This window comes from Leucopleurus acutus, assembly GCF_964270905.1.
Source record: "Leucopleurus acutus genome assembly, chromosome: 15".
In the NCBI taxonomy this organism is placed as follows: domain Eukaryota; kingdom Metazoa; phylum Chordata; class Mammalia; order Artiodactyla; family Delphinidae; genus Leucopleurus; species Leucopleurus acutus.
In genome coordinates this window covers 51,524,838-51,545,126 of record NC_139157.1, presented here as the reverse complement: position 1 = coordinate 51,545,126, position 20,289 = coordinate 51,524,838, and the positions used below count along the sequence as shown (strand labels likewise).

At 38.4% G+C, this 20,289-nt stretch overlaps 1 protein-coding gene across 1 annotated transcript in view; it reads right to left on the bottom strand.

The window, feature by feature from the left end:
• PDSS2 (decaprenyl diphosphate synthase subunit 2) overlaps positions 1 to 20,289 on the bottom strand; it is a 255,269-nt gene that overhangs the window by 140,605 nt on the left and 94,375 nt on the right. The window contains exon 2 of the mRNA XM_082856030.1: positions 11,497 to 11,631. Coding sequence (XP_082712156.1) covers positions 11,497 to 11,631 — 135 coding nt within the window. The remainder of the gene's footprint in view (positions 1 to 11,496; positions 11,632 to 20,289) is intronic.

The following is a 20,289-nucleotide window of genomic DNA, read 5'->3' as shown; positions in this document are numbered from 1 at the left end:
CTGTAGATGCCAGTTTCTCCTAGCATCTTAGGTGAAGGGTATTAAGGACTGTCTTTAATCAAACAAATGGCTGTGAGTAGACATGGGTGGATTGTGGACCCAAGAGTGAATATGGTTACAGCTCTAGAAATTAAGCTCCAAAAACAGAGTTCTAGAAATGAAATTGCATCAATAGTGTCATAAATTGGAGGTCAAAGACTATTTCTTATTAATATTTGCATTTCCTTCAACGCTTAGCCCTGTGCCTTGCAGAGAGGAGGTGGTCAGGATGTGCTATATTGTACCACAGGCTACTTGAACCTAGCTGGATATATGCCCATTAAGCTCTGTGACTTAAAGTCCATTTTATCCCTATCTGCCTTATAGATGAGTAATCACACAGCATGATTAGTGACTTGCTTAAGATCAAATAAATAATCAGTTACAGATTTGAGACAAGAACCCAGATCTCTGGCCCTTTACCCAAGTCTCTTTTATATCACACTGTTTACCACTGGGGGTGCCTTGAGTTTGGGTTCAAAGGATATAACATTATGTCATGAAGCTATTAAGTAAACTCTGTCATTAGACATTTTAAATGACTGCAATTCTTCTAACAGAACTAACATTTTACTACAGTGAATATCAAGAATTAAGCACAGTTAAAATTTAGAATTAGACACTGGACAATGCCTTTGACTGTGGCTTCTTACTAGTCAACATACAGCCCTTCTTTAAGGAAAAGACTTAAACTTTTTCACTATTGACAAAACAATTTATGCAGCTTGTTTTTTGTTGTGATATAGTCAGGCAGGCTAATCTGTACCAAGATATTTATATACGATTAACTCTCAGCTGAGTAGATTAGTAACTGAGCCCACCTACTTTTTGTGGTGAATTATACTTGTTTTGTAAGAGGCTGTTTCTATTTTGTGTTTTTCCAACAGCTCTGGTGAAGTAAAGACTTCTGATGTACAGTACATGGAACAAAGAGTCTTCCCTTTTCTTACTCAACATATAATTGCTGCATTTGTGCATGCTGTGTAGTTGAAAAATAACAATAAAAAGTTAATGAAGAAAATAAGTACTGGTTGTAATTAATTAGTAATATTGCTAGATTTGTACCTGGAGTTTATTTTATTTTTTTGTAAATGGAACACAATCAATAGGAATATGTAATCAAACTGCACATGCTTTCATCTCTTGGGAGCTCTCTGAAAAGGAGCTGAGATATCTTTAGGAAATTATCTTCAATAGCCTACTCTGAATTCAATTATTCAGCATAATCATTTTATTTTATTTTTTTAAAGTCTTCATGTTGCTTTTTAAAAATATTTATTTATCTATTTTTGGCTGCGTTGGGTCTTCGCTGCTGCGCGCAGGCTCTCTCTAGTTGCAATGAGTGGGGGCGACTCTTCGTCACGGTGCGCAGGCTTCTCATTGCAGTGGCTTCTCTTGTTGCAGAGCATGGGCTCTAGGTACGTGGGCTTCAGCAGTTGTGGCTCATGGGCTCTAGAACGCAGGTTCAGTAGTTGTGGCTCACAGGCTTAGTTGCTCTGTGTCATGTGGGATCTTCCCAGACCAGGGCTTGAACCCGTGTCCCCTGCATTGGCAGGCAGATTCTTAACCACTGCGTCACCAGGGAAACCCAGCATAATCATTTAAAATCACTGTCAATTCCTCCTTTTCGAGGTTCTTGTAGTACAAAAAGATACATTTCTTAAATAGGTTGTTATTGCTTTATAAGTATGAAATATAACTTTCTTTTAATTTTCAAGTTTATTTTAATTGGATTTTCTTTATTTAAAAAAAGAAATATTACAAATAAAGTTCCCTTTGACTATCCCCTATACCTGTTTCCAAACCATTCCCCCTCCCCACTTCCTCCAACCACAGGTATCATCAGGTGGGTGAAGTTTCTTCCAGACTTTTTCCTATGCATTTACACATGCCATTTGTTTATTTTGTTTGTTTGGGTTTTTTTGGCTGCACTGGGTCTTAGTTGCAGCACGCGGGATCTTTGATGAGGCATGCGGGATCTTTTCTTTCACTGTAGTGCATGGGCTCTTCATTGCAGCTCTTGGGCTTCTCTCTAGTTGTGGCGTGTGGGTTTTCTTTCTAGTTGTGATGTGTGGGCTCCAGAGAGTGTGGGCTCTGTAGTTTGCAGCACGTGGGCTCTCTCAATGAGGTGCGCGAGCTCAGTAGTTGTGGTGCGCAGGCTTAGTTGTTCCGCGGCATGTGGGACCAGGGATCGAACCTGCGTCCCCTGCATTGGAAGGCGGATTCTTTACCACTGGACCACTGGGGAAGTTCCCTACACATGCCATCTTAAAATAAAATAATAACCATAACTTTTAAAATGCTATCTATTTCAATATTAATTATTTCACATTAATAAAACTGAGCCCTAAATCAATAATATAATCAACACGTTCCTACTTAAGTGTCATTTCTTATGGTGCTTTCTGATTTGGTCAATCACCAAGGGAAATATGGTTTGTTAATTCAGTTTGGCATTTTTAAGTGCCAGACAAATTCTAATATGCAGTGTGAAGGTGAGGATTGATAGTCACAGCCTATTGTTACTATAATTAGAAGTCATCAGAAGCTAATTAGTACCACATTAAAAATGATAAATTATGAACCATAAATTTGCAGCTAAGACCTAGTCCAATTCCCTAAATTTAAAGATTTATTTTTTTTTTAAAAAAAAGACTTGCCTCTTTCACAGCTTTTATATTCTCTACTTGTCTTTGTAAATTATATAGGTCTCTGAGTATTCCACCACCACTTCCTCTAACAGCACACCAAGCATGACCAATTTTCACTTAGAGGAGAAAGTAATGTTAAGGTCAGTAATTTGATTATAAGATGTTTTCTACATTAACTTAGTTATGTTTATAATGCCTTTTTTCTGATTAGTCCTTTAAGCCCAACAATCACCTTAGCATGTTTAACCTTAGTCATTAATTTAATCTTAATCAACTGAATGATACACTGAGCTAGAATTAGCACAGTTACCGAGAAATTGATAGTGTCCATTTTAACATGGATGGTAAACCTAAGAAAGGTAATCAAAAGATAGCATTTTGCTTCACTCCTGCTTTCTTTATTTAAAAAGCACCTAGAGTTTACGCATTTTCATAGGATATCTGACCCTGTCAAAGAGGGCAAAAGATAAAAGTTTAAGTCAGCTCAGGGCCTCTAAGGCCCTCATTTTAATAGTAGCATAGAATTTCTAAGCTAACTACCAACACTCAACAAAAATTTTTACTAATTTTTAAGAAGTACATAAATAAACATGTATAAATTAAAAATAATTCAGCCCACTGAAGAGGACAAAGAATGAACAAAGTCTTTCATCCGTTTCCCTCCACAGCTGCCGCTCCCCAGAGGTGACCACTATTAACAGCTCTTTGTGTCTCCTTTGAGATATTTTTCATGCAAATAAAAATCCACTGCCCACCCAGTCAAGCCCCAAGAGGATCAAACTATAATACGTTTTCCAGTCTTGCTTTTCTTACATGTTCCTTGAGCCCTTTCCAGATCAGCACATACCGATCTCCTTAGTTCTTTTAAACGATCCATTGATACTCCCCTGCATGAATAACATAACGTGTGCCCTCTTGGTGGACACTTTGGTTGTTTCCTTTGTTGCTGTTGTTCTTGCAAAGTATACTGCAAAGAGCATTCTTATAAATACATCTTTGAGCACTTATGCTAATACATCAGTACACAATTTTGCTAAATCAAAGGGTAGCTGGATTAAAATAAAATTTACTGCTATTACCAAATTGTTCTCTAAGCAACTATACCTATTAACATCCCCACTAACAAAACATTCAAGTGCCTCTTCCTCGCCAAGAAATGCTGAGTATCAAACTTTTTAATCTTTGCCAATCTGACAGGGGGAAACTATGATTTTTTTTTTTTTTTTTTGCGGTATGCGGCCCTCTCACTGTTGTGGCCTCTCCCGTTGCGGAGCACAGGCTCCGGACACGCAGGCTCAGCGGCCACGGCTCACGGGCCTAGCTGCTCCACGGCATGTGGGATCTTCCCGGACTGGGGCATGAACTCGTGTCCCCTGCATCGGGAGGCGGACTCTCAACCACTGCGCCACCAGGGAAGCCCTGATTTTTTTTTAATTTGCCCTGTATGATGAGGTCCAGCCTTTTCCCCCTTTTGTTTACTAACCATCTGAGTTTTCTTCACTGAACAGCCTGTTCATGTCTTTTGTCCATGTCTGTGTTGTACTATCTTCTTCCTGATTCGTAAGATCTCCAACAGATTTTTTTTATTAAAACTCGGTCCCTTGTCATGTATGCTGCAAATATTTTTATAATTTTGGCACTTATCTTTGGACTTTATGGGAATTATTTTCCTTTGAAGAATTCTTTTTTAATGAAGTCAAATGTGTTAATCTTTTTGTTTATAGGTCCAGAGTGCTGAAACATTTTAGAAAGGTCTTCCTTGCTTCAAGATTAAATAATAACAACAACAATAATAATAGATATTATTATTCAGCTGTAACCAAATAGTCACTGACTGTCATCCATGTGCTAGGAACATGCTGAATGCTGGGCTAATATGAAGAAAACAGATCATCTGAACTGTGTTTAATGGCACATAGAGCACAGAGTCTTCTTTTATCAGCACTACAAATAAATACAGAAAAAGATCAGTCCATAATTTTATTCCTATTCATCAGCTCACCTGCCACTCAGAAGCCAAATAAGTAGTAAGATAAAAGTACTTGTTTTACACATAGACTTGGCATGCTTTAAAATTCGCCAGTACCCACATGTACCCAAGCCAACAGACCATCTAAAAGGCGAAAATAACAATCACTTTACCCCTGACTCATTTAATACTTTTTCATTCTTGCATGTTCTACTTATCACAATTTATCTCTAGCAAACTGAGACAGAGAACGGTGGGCAAGAAGAAGGCGGCAGCATGTGAGAAATCTGATAAAGGACATAAAGCAGCATGACAGGGGTCTGGAATAACAATAACAGACAACACTTGTTAAGTGCAGTCTACACACAAGGCACTGTTCTAAGTGTTTTATTCATATTACCTGCTTTAATCCACTCAACAAACCTATGAGGTACAGACAGGTGACCTAACTTGTCTGGGGTCACATAGCAAATAAGTGATAGATTTAAACTAAGGCAATTTATAACCAACATGATATACTTCTTCCCCTACTTGATCACTTAATGTAGGATCTCAGAAAGTTATTTCATCTTTTTGAGTCTCAGTTTTCTGGTTGGTGACTGTTATTTCTGCCTCACAGAGTCCCCCTTAGGGTTCAAAGTTAGGTACATAAAATAACATTTACCAAACTGTTTTGCAGCATTCTACAAGATGTACTGCTGACAGTCAAAAAAAAAAATCATAGTTTCCCCCTGTCAGATTGGCAAAGATTAAAAGGGTTACAGGGTTTTAGAGTAAAATAACTGGGAAACAATATCTCTTCTTAAAGATTCGTGATGCATGCCACATATACCTAACAATTCTTCAGATTTATGAAATGAAGCAATCTTTTGGCATGCCCAAATTTATCTGACCACAGGACCTTTTGTCCCACTGACAACCTAGCAAAACCTTCATCCCAAATGAAGCACAAATTGGGAAATGTTGGTAGAAAATGGCATGAGATCAAAGGACCTAATGAGTCTATGTCTGAGTCTGGCTTGGCCAACTGCTAACCTCTTGTTTTAGGTAAAGACTCCTTAACCTCTCCAGGTCTCTGTTTTCCCTCTCAGCCATCACCTAGACTGCTTCAATAACTCCTTGGCTGGTTCTCTCTACCTCTTGGACCTCAACTCTCTGGGTTACCTTCTCAACTAATTACATTCTATAGCACAGATATATTAATGTGACTCCTTTGCTTAAAGACCTTTATAATAGCTATGAATAAGAATAAACACTTAGAGAATGCTTACTATGCTATGCATTACTCTATTCACTCATGTAATTCTTAAAACCATTCTCTGAAATGTGAGAGCTGAAATCTGAGGCACAGCTAATAGGTGATATAGTCTGTTTCCAGATTCCAAGTCTATTCTGCTGCCTCCTGGATGGCTCCCCACTGTTTCTCCAGGATATAGCTCTAATTCCTTCGGCCCTTCACAATTCAACTTCAACCTTCCTTTTCTACACTGTCTCCTCATCAGTAGTCTGTAATACATTAGTTTGCCAGCACTATGAGGGAAGAACTTGTTCTAGGTCCCTCTCCTTGGCTTGAAAAAACCCATTTTCATGTTCACAGGGTGTGCTGCTGGTATATGCATGTTTGTGTCCAAATTTCCCCTTTTTTAAAATAAGGACACTAAATTAGGATCCATTCTAATAACCTCATTTTAACTTGATTATATCAATAAAGACCCTATCTCCAAATAAGGGCACATTGTGAGAACGAGGGGTTAGGACTTCAACATATGAATTTTGGGGGGGACACAATTCAATCCATAACATCTATATACATGAACCTGGTCTCTATTATGTAAATTCATACATTCATATAATAATTATGTACTGAGTGCCCACTACAGTGTCAGCACTCTGTGGGCCCTGCTATGTACTATGTACCAGACCACATGTCTTTGGTCAGTCTGTTCCTTACTTCCTTTGCCTAGAACGCAACCACCTTTTACCAAACCCCTTGACTACCTGCGTTCCTCCAACTGACAACCTCCTAGTTACCTTCAAAACCCACTTATAAATTCCCTATTTTGTAAAGTTCAAATGGTCTCTTTTTCTGAAATTTCTCCTTTCCTCTCCCAACATATTTAATTGCTCCAAAGAATTCTGTTTATACTTTACTTACAGTATCTATAGCATCATATTACAGTTGTTTGTAAACTTGTATGTTCCCTGGCTTGATGCTAATAAGGTCACGGAGGGTAAATACTATACAGTATTCAGCTTGTATCTCCTGCACTAAGCATACTGCCTGGAACACCACACAGTAATTGCTTAATAAGAGGTTGTTTAATGAGTGATCAAAGCAGGGTGTTCAATTTAACAAGACCCAATGGGAAAAAATTGAAGGAGGAACATCTAGAGACACAGAGACCCAACAGACAACTATTGATAAAATCTAAACATAAAGTAGGGCTTCCCCGGTGGTGCAGTGGTTAAGAATCCGCCTGCCAACGCAGGGGACATGGGTTCGAGCCCTGGTCCGGGAAGATCCCACATGCTGCGGAGCAACTAAGCCTGTGCGCCACAACTACTGAAGACTGCGCACCTAGAGCCCGTGCTCTGCAACAGGAGAAGCCACCGCAATGGGAAGCCTGCACACTGCAATGAAGAGTAGCCCCCGCTTGCCGCAACTAAAGAAAGCCCGTGCGCAGCAATGAAGACCCAACGCAGCCAAAAATAAAATAAATAAATTAATTAAAATAAATAAATAAACATGAAGTAACAAAGGCCTGTAACGGGAGAGTGGAAAGTTAACTGAAAGAAAAAGAGACCTGGAGAAACTTGTGAGTTGGTGGTTTATTAGACACAGAAGATAAAAGAGTGGGAGTAACCAAGGATTACCAAATTCACTGGGATAACTGGGTGACAGAAACAGCAAAATATTAATTAAGGTGCCACTGTTATTAACAGATAAACCCTAAAGTTTAAGTGGTTGAACAAATAGATTTTTCCTTTCACACATCAAGTCAACATGGATATTCCTGATGGACAGGTGGCTCTCCTCCAAGGGGTGCAGGTACATTTCATCTTGAATTGGTCACTTCCAAAATCACGTGCTTAAGGTATACTGCAAATGTGAGATTTTTATGGTCAGGAAATTGTAAATTTCATTTATGCTTTTATTTTATTGGCTAGATCTCATTCATACGGCCCAGCCAACTGCAAAGGAAGGCTGGGAAATGTAGTCTAGCTTAATACTCAGGAAGAAAAGAAAATGTGCTTGGCAAACTTGTTTTAATCGCTTCTAATACAATTAACAAGAGGTGGTAGGAAATTTCAGGGAATGAAGCTAGAGTGAAAATTTGTGGCCTGTTTATAATTGCTAGTTAGATGAGAAATATTTGAGTCAGTTCTTCCTAAACCAACTGAGAAAACTGAACCATTAGTCACAAAATTCACCTGCATTTCTTTAAATGTAATAATCATGTAACACTAGAGAAGTCTATACTTTGTTATGCTATGTATTATATATTACATGATCTTTTGTACACAAAATATAAACATCCCATCATTAAGAATAAGTTATAAACATTTTCCCAGTTGTGGCTAGGCTTGTAAATTCAGTAATACTTTTTTTTGCCTGATCACCTTTGTAACCAATTTTTAAAGTCAGGGTTGGTGGAATAAACCTAAAGTCCACGGTCTTGTTTGAAAAAGGTTATGGTAGATGTTTACAGTGCATTTTTATAAATGTGACTCACCTGTTTTTCAAAATGCAGTTATTACATTTTAGCCTAAATTCTGCCTCTCTTGGCCATTATGTGATAAGTTCACAAGACACATCCACAAGATATATCCAGCAGTTATATCCTTAGGCCAAACAAAACAGGTCACCTAACTCACTTTTGTTCCCTTAGGTAATTTACTCAGGTTCCATTAACTGACATCAAAGTCAAGTTTATGAGGAAAAACACCAACAATGTAAATCCCAGTAGTTAAGAGGTGAATTTAAAAGCTCCCAAATAAGTACTTCCCTCAAATGTTAAATAATTCACTGTGGCATTATAGATACAAGCCTCCAGCAAAAGTTACACTTGAACAATTAAGCTAGCAGGAGCCAAACAAATGACTTCAGGGATAGAGAAACAAATGAATGGTTTCTCGTAGTAGTATGCCAAATTACATTTTCACATTAACCAGTGTGTAGAACACCCAAGCATCAGCAATGACTTACTAGATAAAGTTTGATTACAGAAAAACAGCCTGGAACCACAAACCAGGATTATTCCCTAAATGTAACTGTGGATTCTATACACTTGGGTATGAAACCCATTACGCCATTTGGAAAAATTTTATATTCATAATATACCACCTACTCTTTTGCAGAGTTCTTTTACAATTGCTCATATTACAATGACTATCTACCAAATGCATTATGTTCCTGTAAAGGATCAGAAGGCAATGCAGCTATTTCTTAGAGGCTAAATAAGAAATTGGAAACACAAGGTCACAACACAGTGCACTGTGTACATACAATAAAGATAACAGCATCTGCATAGTAGAAAGAAATACATTTTATATTTAAATTCTAACTCCATCACTTTCTACCTAGAGGATTTTAGACAAGTCTTAATCTCAGCATTAGTTTCTTTTTCTATAAAATGGGCACTATTCATTTATGCAATAAATATTTACTGAATACCTATCATGTGTCGAATACTTCCAAGTGTTAGTTTAGGATTAGTGATAGTAAACCATAGCTGGTATTCATTAGAGGCGTGTATGGCTACCCAAATGCAAGAGCAGATGACTGACCATGGACTTCCCTGGTGGTACAGTGGTTAAGAATCCACCTGCCAATGCAGGGAACATGGGTTCGAGCCCTGGTCCTGCAAGATCCCACATGCCGCGGAGCAACTAAGCCCGTGCGCCACAACTACTGAGCCCACATCCCACAACGACTGAAGCCCGGGCACCTAGAGCCTGTGCTCCACAACAAAGACAAGCCACCACAATGAGAAGCCTGCGCACCGCAACAAAGAGTAGCCCCTGCTCATCGCAACTAGAGAAAACTCACGTACAGCAACGAAGACCCAACTCAGCCAAGAATAAATAAATAAATTTAATAAAAGAGCAGATGACTGACCAATAAAACGGTTAAAGTCGGAGACTGAAAAATCAATGGAGTTCCAAACAGGAAACAGAGATACATGGTTACAAGGTGATGTGAGGTCTAATTCCTTTCCAGGGACTAACAGGTTATTAGTATTCATTGTAGATGTTTATGTATTTTCTCTAATTATTTCAACTGAACTCAGCCAACAGCTTTTCTACAAAATTTACAGGGTAAAATTTTGAGCTCCAATTCAAACAGGTTGGGGAAGGATGTAGATAGATGTATTGAAGATTTGCCAAGTTACTGTCTGTTCATAAGCTTTCCTAGACATACTTAAGGGAAGACCTTTTTTGGTATACTAATTTAATGGCTAGTCTAATCTACAAGTGAAATACATTTTTTGAATCAGACTAGAAAAGCCGAATAAAATTAAGAAGAAAAAAAAACAACAAAACATGAGATTTGGAAGAAAGAGAACTATAGTTAGAGCCTGAACTTTTCCTCATTTGCTAGTCATGTCACCTTGAAAAACATCTCAAGGTTTCTGAAACTCAGTTTTCTCAAGAGTAAAATAAGTATAACGACAATTCTTACCTATGGAATTGTTGTAAGGATCAAATGGGATAACTGTCATTAAAATGATCAGTAACCTACAAAGCACTAAATAAATATAAATTATCTCAGAGTGAACAGGAACTGAAAATGATCCCAAGATATTTCTTCTAGTGAAGACACTTACGTGGATCAATGGTAAAAGCTCTGCAAAATTACCCTGGCTAGAGGAGAGGCCATTTGTAACCCCAACAGTGATAATCTTTGCTTGCATGTTAATGAAGGTCACTGGACTTCACAGCAGGCAAGCTAGTCATCTTTAAATATTACAGAAGAAAAAAAACATTTATGGGTAAGACTACCAGGAATTTTTAAAAAATCTAAGATGTGGATTTGTTTTTAAAGTAAATAAATAAAAGATATATTAACCGTAAGCCGAAGTTTCTAGAAATACTTCTTTTTGTGAGTAAAATTCTCCTGTCACCCGTGTTTCTGGGTGGTTTTAATTTCAGGTGCCCACGTCCACTTGCAGACTATTACTTCCATACAGGCTTTTAACACAGTGTCAAGTATACTGCTAAGATCTGATATATTATTACTAAAAAACATGCTGTCATTTTAAAAAGCAAAACTGAAAATTTAAAGTTTGTTTTATATGCAGCAAAAATGACTGATATGTATTCATAAATTTATTTTTAAATCTAAATGTGTGATATGTAAAAGTTTCTTATTCCAGTCACTTTAATAAAAACCTCTTCACCATAAAAATAAGCAAAATAAAATAAATGATATAGCACTGAAGTAGACATCTCCTAAAATGGTAGTTGTAATTATTATATACACAACTAAGTTATCATATTGAGTAGGTTTAAAAATCATGAATCCTGGACTAAATGACATAGAGTTCTCTACGGAAATACAATGAAACCATGATGGGGCAGGAGAGTAGTGTTCAATAGGAATGTTTAAATGCTCAAGGCAGAAATGAGAAATACTAGACACAAAATTTACCAGAGTTACATACAAAGCAGCTAAGCCTATTAGATTTGTTAAGAATAATAAAAGTCCATGTTTTAACTTTACAAAATATTTTAATCTATCTTTGAATCAGAGAATGATAAAAAACTAAACAGTGATTTCTACTGACCACTGTAAGAAAACACGCTTTAGAGAGCAATGTCAAAATTTCTTCTTACCATGAATAGATACCACTGACCATGTCATAGCTCTGACATGAAGCATTCACACTGCTGGGCCCAGCTGCCTTAGAAATAAGTAGCACCACCAAGCCCCTCAACTGGAGGTTATTCTGGCTGTCGTGTACAAGGCCCCTGTCAACAAGTAAAGAAAGAAGAGGATTAACACACCCTCACAAAATCAGTCAGATCAAATTAGAGAATTGCTGCAAATACACCCATGCTTCCAAAATCAGACAATGTGACTTGTTGAAAAGAAATAGGATTGGTGGAAGAAAGAGTTAACAGGAGGAAGCAACAAGTTCAGGAAACACCTAGAGAAACCCATGGCTGGTTTTGAATGTGACAATCTCAAAATTGTGAGGCCTAATGATTTGGCTTCCTCCTCTTTCTGGGTTTTCCCACTGTCTATACCCTACCACGCAATCTTAACCATTTGCTCTGATAATGAGAGGAACCCATAGTTTTAAACTGTTCTGTGGTAGTTGACAGCAGGTGAAATACAAATTGTATGGCTTGGATGAAATGGTATTATGTGGCGATGATGCTGGTAAGGGCAAGTGGTAAAAAATGGTTTCTGTCTTCACAGGTAGAAAATTTATTTGAGAAGTAAAATGGAAATGAATGCCATGGGCAAATATCTTGCCATCTCTTATTTTTTATGCAAAGAATAATCATTCTAGACAATGTTAGTCTTTAACATAGAATGTAATATTTTTTTGCTATGAGGATTGAATTTTTATAATTTCTACTACAACTAAGGTCAGGAATACTTTCTAAGATTATATGTTTGTTTAAGTATTGCAAATGGTTGTCATACAAGAAATAAATGACATCATTAAAAAAAGACAGAAAACTATGGGTAACATATTATAATAAATTAATATTTAGAACAATGTTCATGAGCATTAATCAAATAGGTTATACTAAAGTATACATAAATAACATAAATATAATTCTTGAATGTGGTGAAAACGGTAAAAAATATTTTATTAATTTGTATTGGAGTATAGTTGATTTACAATGCTGTGTTTGTTTCTGCTGTACAGCAAAGTGAATCAGTTATATGTATACATATATCCACATTTTTTAGGTTCTATTCCCATATAGGTCATTACAAAGTATTGAGTAGACTTCCCTGTGCTATACAGTAGGTTCTTTTTTTTTTTTTTTTTGCAGTACGCGGGCCTCTCACTGTTGTGGCCTCTCCCGTTGCGGAGCACAGGCTCCGGATGCGCAGGTTCAGCGGCCATGGCTCACGGGCCCAGCCGCTCCGCGGCATGTGGGATCTTCCCGGACTGGGGCACGAACCCGTGTCCTCTGCATCGGCAGGCAGACTCTCAACCACTGCGCCACCAGGGAAGCCCAGTAGGTTCTTATTAGTTATGTATTTTATATATAGTAGCGTGTATATGTCGACCCCAATCTCCCAATTTATCCCTCCCCCATCTTTCCCCCTTGGTAACCATAAATTTGCTTTCCAAATCTGTGACTCTGTTTCTAAAAACAGTAAAATTTTGTATTTTAATACTTCACTGAATTATTAAGACTTCCTTGGGTGAATTCTGAACAACGAATTAATTTAAATTAAGTAAGTTAACATAGCCAAAATTAATGAGTCAGTCCATTACTTAAGAAAATTTTCACCCTTCATGCCTCCAAATAAATTTTTAAAAGGGATCCCTTCTTGCTCTTTCAATAGTTTCAAAATAAGACAGATCTTCAGGCTCTCTGCAAGATAACAGTTACAGCTCTTTCTCTACTTATATTTTCTCCTTAATCTAGTAAGTGACCTTCAGCAAGCTAGAGGGGTTAATGATTTTTACAAAGAAGTTCTAATATCTGTTAATTTAAGGTAATTAAGCTATATTATAGTAGAAACAAATAATCACCAGAAATGTCCAAAGCTCTGTATTATTATGTAACAATCTACTTAAATCCTACAGACCTGAACTGTTGGGAGGTTGCGAAGCATCCTATTTTGGAAGAAGAAAATGTAAAATGGGAGCGCTCTCCAAATTTTTTGCTTTGAATTACAGATTTTAACTTATGCTACTAGACCCTTATTTATGTATTACCTGAGGTAGATAATAATAATATTAAAGAGAAGCTCTGAATTGGCTCCTAATTCTAGAAAGGGAAAAGAGGAAGGTGAGGATGTGTGTGTGGCTGTGTGTTTGGGGGGTTGAGCCTGGTTAGGAATGAAGGATATGAAGGTAAGAACTCTGACAGCTGGCCAAGTCACGTTGAAGAAATAGGCCTGGCAACAGTTCTGACAACACCTTCCTCAAATTTCTCAGAGAGGGGACCTTTCACAGAGGACACATACATCATCATCATCATCATCATCAAAATACAACAGCAGCAGCAGCAACAACAAATCCTTACATAGGACTTTATATATGCCAGGAACTATTCTAAGCATTTTACTATATATTAATTAAATTAATTCACAACAACTCTATGAGGAAGGTACCACAATTACTTTGATTTTACAGATGAGGAGAATGAGGCACACGGAGAGATCAAGCAACTTGTTCAAGGTACCAGAGACAGTAGGCGTTAGAGCCTTGATAGAGCCAGGATTTGAACCCAGGCCACCTGGCCCTAGAGTCCATATACATGCTTACCCATTATGCTATAGTGACTCTCCATCTGCTTCACCTCATGTACCAACTATTTGCTAAGTCAGTAGAATAGTGACCATTTTAGAACCAGGTTTGAAAAATCCTTCTGCCATTTATTAGCTGTATGACTCAGAATATCACCTCTTCCGTAAAATGAGATTAACAACATCTACTTTCTGTAGTCATTGTATGGAACAGACAACATGAGTGAAGCATAAACCACTGTGGAAGCACATGGAAGGTGACAAGGTGATCAGAAAACTACATCTCTCTCCTTTTTACTTTTTAAAAAAATTATTTATTTAGGCTGTGTTGGGTCTTCATTGCTGTGCGTGGGCTTTCTCTCTAGTTGTGGCGAGCGGGGGCTACTCTTTGTTGTGGTGCGCGAGCTTCTCACTGCAGTGGCTTCTCTTGTTGCGGAGCACAAGTTCTAGGCACGCAGGCTCAGTAGTTGTGATGCATGGGCTTAGCTGCTCCGCGGCATGTGGGATCTTCCCGGACCAGGGCTCGAACCCGTGTCCCCTGCATTGGCAGGCGGATTCTTAACCACTGCGCCAGCAGGGAAGTCCCTCATCACTTTTTGCCATCTATTTTTTCTCAACTCTTATATTTTCTTTTTCTTTTACTGTTTCTCCTTCTGTCTCTCAAAGTCTTACCCACTACCAGCATATATAATTTCCTATAAATACTGTTTCCTTTTCTACCCCCCAACATATCAAAAGTTAAGGAATTCTTCCGACCATGACCCAGAAACATCATGTATCACTGAAACACTGGCCACTTTCAGAATGCATTACTGAAAAGGTCAGGAAAAGACACTATAGTAGACCAGTTACCAGAAATCAAGAGAGCAGTCGGAAAAGCACACCTTCTAACTATCAATTTTCACACAAGACAGTAGTTAACAACCCAGAGAACAGATTAACAGGTTGAGTAAATTAAATGTTTCCAAAACACCATGTCTTTAAATTCACTTCATTAACACCCTTAAAAAAAAAAAAGTACTAAGATAATTTGATAATGTTCACAGCTCAAAAACTAGCTCACAACAAAAATAAGAAATTTTGCTCCTGAGCATAAAAAGTCCCTAGGATTCTAAACTTGCAGAGTTAATGTTTCATATGGTCCAGGTCATACTTCACCTGGAACACTATGATTTATTCTGAGTGCCTCTCTTAAGGAGAAATACTGACAAGCTGGAGCATATCCAGAAGATGGTGAACTCATATACTGCCACATGCTTGGCTGACCAAAAAAAAAGATGAATGCGAGCTTGGAGAACAGTAAAGTTGGTGTTCTCAAATTTACGCAGTCAAAAATGTAGTAAATGCTTACTACATGTCAGGTACAGAGTTAAACAGAGAGTGGAGGACATGATGGCGAGCAATGGTGAGCTGTGGTCTCCCTTCTTGTGGATAATACAGCCTGGATTTAAAATAATAATAAAATGTGGTATGAGCTACTTTAGGAGATGAACAAGGACAACTAACACAGGCACAGAGAAAGGGCAACTAACATAAGCAGGGGTGAAGGAGTGGTGAAAGGGACCCCCCTGAGACCTAAAGGATAAGACGAAGTAGTCAGGGGAGCTGAAGCAAGGAGGGGAAGTGAAAAAAGAGTGTTCTAGAGAGGAGACAATATGTGTGAAAGTTTGGAGGAGAAAGAGGAAGACACAGCTGTCTCCAGAATCAATAGGGCAGGAATACAGTGTGTGAAGGGCAGGGTTGGGAGAATTAAAGCTAGAGGAGTACATGATGACTCTATGTTCATCTGAAAGGGTACCAGAAGGATAGGCGATAGACCTGGTAAGTATTACTTTAGAGACTGACACTAACAGACAGAAAATATAGCTGGTGAATTTTGGCTCGACATGAAGAGATTAAAAAACAGAGGAGTCTCTGTTGATGCTGAGTCCCTTGAGAATAAAGATGTTTAAGAAGCTGCACAGCCTCTGATACAACACATTAGAGGGAAGCCTGGACTATTCAACATCTGGGTTTTTCTCTTACTCTGTGATTCTTTATTATCTCACTTTACTACATTTAATTATCTAATACCCTACAATATGTATAATAAGTATAAAAATTGGGAAAATTTGTTAACATCATCTAAGTGTCATAAACGAAAGCAATATTTAGTATCTTGTAATCTTTATCACTAAAATTCTACAGAATTGTTTTCCTTTCACTAATATAGATTTAAAAAAAAAAAACCCAAAAAACCTTTATCAATTCATTCAACTAATGCAGACCGAAAACCTTCCATACATCAGGCACAGTGCTTGGCATAGATGTCATGGTGAGCAAAACCAGGCACGGAGCTTGTGAAGCTTACAACCTAGTGGAAGAGACTGGTAATAATGAAAGAATGACAAATAAATGTAAAATTACAATCGTAATAAATGCCACAAAGGAAAAAGAGAGACGATGCTGTGAGAGCTTACAACGGGGAACTAGCCTAGCAGGGAAAGTCAGAGGCTTCCTTAGGAAATGATGACCGAGTTGACACCCAAAGGAAGATGTAAAAGAGGGGTGTGGGAAGAGAATAGGTAAGGGGAGTGTCTCCACAGCACAAGAATGAGCACATGCAAGGCTGAGTACACTGTACAAAGTGAGGCTAGAGGCAGACAGAGACCAGACCACACAGGTCAAACAGGCCATGATTGGATGTTAGCTCTTTATCCAAAGAGCAATGTGAAGCCACCACAGTAACTTAAGCATCTTGTCATGTAATCAGATAGTTTTTAAAAAATAAAAAAGAAAGAAAGAAAAAATTCTATCATCAGTGTGGAAAAATGACTTAGGTATGTGTTTGGGGTGGGGGGGACAAAGTGGATATGAGGAGACCGGTTAGAAGGCTTTTGTGGTAGTCAATGAGAAATATGGGGGTAGCTTGGTGGACAAACAAGAGGTGTAGCAAATCTAAAGTAATATTTCAACTCAATTTAAATATATGTCAGATACTATGTAGTCCTGGAAAATTAGCTATTATAGATATATCACTAATTTAAAATAATATTCTGAAAAGTCTGTAAGTTGAATTTTGGGGGGACAAACTTGGCCTTCAAAATTCTGCTCCAGAGCTACAACAGATCAACAGTAAACATGAATATTCTAATAGCTTTACAATTTCATGGAAGTAAGGATTGAACAGGTGAACTTTGTGCAACCCAGCTCTATAGCCTTCTCACATTATGGCTTCTATGGCTAACTGCAGTTCCTACTGCATCATCCTATCTTTCCACAACTATTAACTAGTTTCTCTTCCTTAACCCTATCCTATAAATATTTCAAATATTTCAAATAAATATTTCAAATGACAGTTATGGCATCTTTCCATATTCTCTCAAATTCTATTTCTTCAACACTTATATACTAAGAGGTATACAAAGAAATAAGAGGTCTAATAAAAGAGCTATAATAATGTGTTCCAAAAATGGTTAAACTGTATAATATTAATGAACAGATAACAACGATAGTAGAGTAACAAAAAGCAACAAAGGAAGAAAGAAAACCACTTCTTGTTAGAGGTGTGCCTCACAGTAGAGACAGAATTCAGACTGCGCCTTAAAGATGGTCAAATTTCCCTGAGCAGAGAATGGAGGAAGAAGTGGGATGGAGTTATTGGAATGGAAAGAGTGGTATTTTAGGAGAAAGGAACAGGTTAGAGTAATAAGCAGGTAAAAGTATGGCGAGCAGGCTCAGGAGCTGTGGGGCTGCCCATTTGGGCAACGTGTGAAGGTGAACAAGCTCCAGAAGACAGCCTGAAGAGTGAAGGGCCTTGAAAGGTTTAGAGTCAGGGCTTCATTCTGCAGGCAATCTGAAGGCATGGATGATTTGTCAGCAAGGGAGCAATGTGATTAAAGCTAAAGACTAAAAGTGTTACTCTGGGCCTAATATTGTTACTCTGGCAATAGTGTGCTGGGTGCAGGGGAAAGGAGAGGGAAGATTAGTTAGGAGTAGTTTCTTCCAATATTCCAGGTGAGAGATAATGAGGGCCTAAATTAGGGTAGTGGCAGCAGGGATGGGAAAGAAAAGCTGAATGATGGCAGTATCATGGAGGTGGATCAGGCTAGTCTGGCCAACTGACTGCATGAGAGAGACATCAGGAAGGGATCAGGAAGCAAAGGAAAGATAAGGGCTGAATTTAAGATTCAAACCTGTTTGCCGGAGGTGATGATGCTAGTATTAGCAAGGACTGGAAAGAAAAGGGAGTGTTAATGGGGAATTAATGAGTTCAGTTTTGGACATGTTAACTTTGAATGCAAGAAGGACTTCCAGATGGAGATGCCCAGCAGGCACCTGGAAATGCTGCAGGTATAGATTTGGGAAGCATCTTTGTAGAGGATGATGGCTGAAGCAGTAGGATTTGATGGATGAGATTTTGGGGGGAGAAAAAGGAGAAAAGAAGGGGAAAGGAAGAGGGAAAAGGAAGGTATGGGAAGAGAGAAAGGGAATCTTAGACAACTCCTATATGTAGGGAACTGGGGAAGGATGAGTGACCCATGTGAAAGAACACAGTATGTCCACAAACAAATAAAAGGGGTCTCCACAGACACCCAGAAAGAAGAGTGTACATATATGCACAACAGAGGCAGAGAACTGTGTGCGGTGTATAGGAACTGGGGCCAGGTATTTGTCTCTTCCATGGGCTTTTAGAGTATTTATTGTAAAGTTCTAGTTTGGCACTTAATACACTGAATAATAAAAATGACAACAATGACACAGAAAACAATGCTTACAACATACTATAATGCCAGGCATGTGCTGTTTTACATGCATACACTCTTATTCTCACAAAAACCACGTAAAGGAACTGGTAATATCTCTTTACAAATGAGGAGAATTAGCAAGCAGGCTTAGAGAACTTAAATAATTACTAGTTACACTAGTCAACTAGTAATATAAGTGCCAAGATTTAGATATAATTTGGACTCCAAGGTCCAGGAGCCTTTGCAGCCTTGCTATTTAATTATTTGTTCTCACGTACTCCTCATGAAGTTTCGAGAACCTTGAGGGCTCTCAGGCTTAGTTATCTTTGGATGCCCTGAACCAAGCAGAGTAACTGATACAGAATAGGTCTCAAAAAATGCAAAATGAGAGAATAAATAACTTCCAAGAAGTAGAGAAGCAGACACATCGTAAACATCTTTCCCAAATAGACCTATTGCTATTCCAAACTTTCCTCATCTCTCCTATCATCCACTTGCTACATTCAACCATCCAGCTCTGAAGTCTTGAGTCCCTCCTTCCTAAATCATAGTGGATTCTTTAAAAGTGACAGCCAGGGCTTCCCTGGTGGCGCAGTGGTTGGGAGTCCGCCTGCCGATGCAGGGAACGCGGGTTCATGCCCCGGTCCGGGAAGATCCCACATGCCGCGGAGCGACTGGGCCCGTGAGCCATGGCCGCTGAGCCTGTGCGTCCGGAGGCTGTGCTCCGCAACGGGAGAGGCCACAGCAGTAAGAGGCCCTCACGTACCGCAAAAAAAAAAAAAAAAAAAAGTGACAGCCACACAAGAGAAAAGCCCCGATACATTCCAAGAAAACATGCTGAGATTTATTTTAATGCAATGTTGAAAAGTTACTGTATATAAGAATCATGTCATATCAAAGTACCTATCTTAAGTTTTAAATAGAGAGAACTCAATATACTGGAGTGTTTATGTGTTTTGTGTCTTCATTTAGGAGAACTGACTGAATTCATTACTGCATCAGTACCCGTGAGAGGAGGCTACCCTCACTTTAACAGAAGGTAGGGGTAGTTCCAGATGGAGAGCTGAGGTAGGATGGCAGAATTGGAGCATGAGAGAAAACTTTTGATATTTATGCTCAAGAGTTCAGAATTCTTCATCAGTAGAGAATTGTTTAAATAAACTGAGGTACATCCCCACAATGGACTATCAAAAAAAAAAAAGTGTTCAGAATTCTAATGTATGCCAGTGATTCAAATCACAATATTTTGGTAAATTGATAATCAAATATTAAGGAAACAATTTATCACCTACAAGGGATCATCACCCTCAAGTTAGCTCAAAGCTCCCCAGACTAAAACTGAATGGGAAAAATCAGCACTTCCCAGACCCCCACAAGGAGAACTCCCTCCAGTGCTAAAATCTAGAGGTATAGAGTTTGTTTCACAATTTGATTACCCCACTTTAACATATCTAG